Genomic DNA, 2,986 nt, shown 5'->3' with positions numbered 1-2,986 from the left:
CCATACACAAATGCTGTGGTTCATGAGATCCTCCGCTTCAGCAGCATTGTTTTAATCACAATTCCCAGAGAAGCTGTTAAGGATACCACTGTTCTGGGGTATCATGTTCCAAAGGTACAGATATCCCTTCTATTCCAATGTGATCTTTGGCCACCAGTAAAGGTTTACCATTAAACCCTTTCCCCTCCAGCTCAGGACAGGAAGATCATTTAATTAGATTTACAATATGGTACTAAAGAACTGCAGACCACACATTCTATGGCATATGCTAACAGACTGGAAAAAAAAGACATGAAGGAATACTGAGAAATCCCTGAACCCAAAATACTGAAGTTTCTTTGCTTATTTATTTTTTGACAAAAACCCCTCAGAACGCTTGAGATTATTGTTTTTCCCCTAATTACGTAATCTTTCTTTTCTGCTGCCTTTCTGTGTGCAGAATTATAGCTGGAATCTGTTTGTGTCCTTTTATTCTTTATGTGTGAGAGACAGAACTGTGCCAGCTGCCTCTTCCTTTCAGGGCACTCTAATCATGGCAAATGTAGACTCAGCTCTTTTTGACCCTGACTATTGGGAAACACCTCACCGGTTCAACCCTGGCCATTTCTTGGACAAGGGTGGAAATTTTGTGACCCGAGAGGCCTTCTTGGCCTTCTCAGCAGGTGAGTGCACTGAGAACTGAGCCCAGGTGTGTGGGTTAGATGAAGCTGTGTTATTTTCATTGTGGAGAAGACCAGAGGGGAGTGTAACCCCAAACTGCAGGAGCACATTGTTTTCCGAGACCAGAAAAATGTTTGACTGCAAAAATGAGTTGTTTGCCAATTGTATAAACACTTGATCCTAGATTTTTGTGAAAATGCAGAGAAGATAAAATGAGTAAGGTCCCAGAATTCCCAATCACTTAGGAACTTGAGTCTTTACACTGTTGCCTTGGTCCTCCTCTGTATATGCCGGGTTATGCCATTACGGTGGATATTCTGTGGCAGGCTGCTGTGCTGGAGCTGATTTATTTTGTAGAAATAATTCCATATTCATCAGTGCAGAGAGATGAATGGGAGATCCAGAAGCTGGATCAAATACATCCAGAAGTCTATCTTTCCTGTGGAGTTTCTGGAATCACTCTTTCACCAGTTTGTGAGTTTATAGAAGCTTAAACAAACAAAAGCTCTTGGGGATCATGCCAGGAGGGAATAGCCTGGTTGTCAGAGCTGTCAGCTGAGATGGGAAAATGTCAGGCTCAGGTTTCTGGTCTAAATTGGGCAGAAGAGGAATTGTTTTCTCACATCCAAATTGAATGACCTGACCACTGCATTTCAGAGTTTGTCACTGTCTCTGGGACTTGTATCTTGGACAGAGTTAATTGATAAATTGGGAAGAGATTTTTCTTCAGCATGTTGTTTTCACTGAAACCATTATGTAGGAAAGTGTTTCATCAGGTGTAGAGTGTCCTTTGTCTTCTGATTTTTCACTTTTATTAGGGAAGATAAGTCAGCCTGTACTAAGCAGAAGCTGTGAGGGAACCTAAATATGCTTTCTTGTTCTTATTTGGAATCAAAGGACTGAAATCCCTTTCATAAAACTAAGGAGTCCTATAGATTAGGAAGTAAGAATGAAACTTCTGAGAAGCATCTCTGGCATCTTTTCCATAATCTGGGCAGATCCTTCGAAGATGAATTGCAGACATCTGTTGTATGTCCAATTCAATCTGAGAGGAAATTGTCAGATTCAGAAAAGCTCTTTGTTCCTTGATGAGCAATGCTTCTGAGAAAAGCTGGGAAATAGGTGCTGGTTGCAGACCTTGGTGGGGACTGACTTCTCTTTCCGTTCACCCCTTGCAGGTCACCGTGTTTGTCCAGGAGAGACAATGGCCAAGATGGAGCTTTTCATCATGTTCTGCAGCCTGTTGCAGAAATTCAAGTTCACTGTACCAGAAGGAGTTAAGGAAATCAACACAGACTTTATCTTTGGGAGCACCATGAAACCCCATCCCTACAAGCTCTGTGCAGTTCTGCGCTAGGTTGCTCAGCATTAGAGATTTAAGAGGCACAGACACGGGTTTGGTAGTGTGCTAGTATTTGTGCAACTTTATGGTTCTCATTTTTAGCTCAAATTCAGTACAAATCTCCTTGTGTTATATGCCTTAGAAGCCAGGCCTAAAAAATACTCTGGTTTTCCTGTGTCTGGAAAGTGTCTGTACTTCATTTTTTCTCCTGCTGTGTTACAAATGAAATAAATGTAGACAATTATTGCTCTGTCTAGTCTTAATAGAAACTCAGCAGAATCTTCCTGGAGGGAGGAGGAGCATCAGAGCCAGGCTCTGAGCAGCCTTCCCCTACATTCTCAAATCCAGAATGGTCTGTGGGAATGCTGTTCCCAGAGGTGTTGGCTCTGGCCATTGCCAGAGCTCCCAGGTGTGGTTGCATGGGAACTCAAAGCTGTGGAGCGGCATCTCAACTTGCTGGGAGCAGCTTTGTCTATTTAGCCAAGAGCCACAGGCAGATGAGTACTTGAGACTGGAAGTAAAAGAGAGACAAAAGTGCAACTGTTTATTTGGCTGTGAGGCTTGTGACTCAGGCCAAGAGCAAAAGCAAAGCCCTCCTATTGCCTGCTGGAAATTGCAGAGGGAAGCCCCCCTACTGGTGGAATGCAGTGGGTGGAAACAGATAAGGACCAGTGGGCTGGCCTGAATTTTTTTTTTTTTTTTAACATACTCTCGTGCATTTGAGAGGCATTTCTGTGGAGGTGGGAGTCCTCTCACATGCCAGGGTTTGTACTGACAATGATGTACAGCTGATTAGGTTGGCCATGTCTCTTCATTGATGCCCAAAGCACAGTTCAGGGGGCAGCTTGCAGTCTTTGCAGTCTTGAGCAGCAAAGCTTGTTGCCTGCAAAGGAGGGGCAGGGCAGGAGACATTGATGTGATGTTCCCCAAAAGCTGTGGGAGAATCAAGCTCTTGAGGGTTTTCTGTGAGCAGAGAGGCAGCTG

The 2,986-nt window shown here is 43.7% G+C and overlaps 1 protein-coding gene across 1 annotated transcript in view; it reads left to right on the top strand.

The window, feature by feature from the left end:
* The window catches only part of LOC102044509 (cytochrome P450 2J2-like), a 9,506-nt gene extending 7,319 nt beyond the window's left edge, over positions 1 to 2,187 (top strand). Inside the window, 3 exon segments of the mRNA XM_031055508.1 lie at positions 1 to 114; positions 521 to 662; positions 1,839 to 2,187. The exon segment at positions 1 to 114 is cut by the window's left edge and continues 10 nt beyond it. Coding sequence (XP_030911368.1) covers positions 1 to 114; positions 521 to 662; positions 1,839 to 2,017 — 435 coding nt within the window. The 3' untranslated portion in view covers positions 2,018 to 2,187.
* The last annotated feature ends 799 nt before the right edge of the window (positions 2,188 to 2,986 follow it).

The sequence above is a fragment of the Geospiza fortis genome, unplaced genomic scaffold (genome assembly GCF_000277835.1).
Source record: "Geospiza fortis unplaced genomic scaffold, GeoFor_1.0 scaffold172, whole genome shotgun sequence".
In the NCBI taxonomy this organism is placed as follows: Eukaryota; Metazoa; Chordata; class Aves; order Passeriformes; family Thraupidae; genus Geospiza; species Geospiza fortis.
Note: the sequence above shows the minus strand (reverse complement) of the source record. Positions and strands in the feature narration are given on the sequence as shown.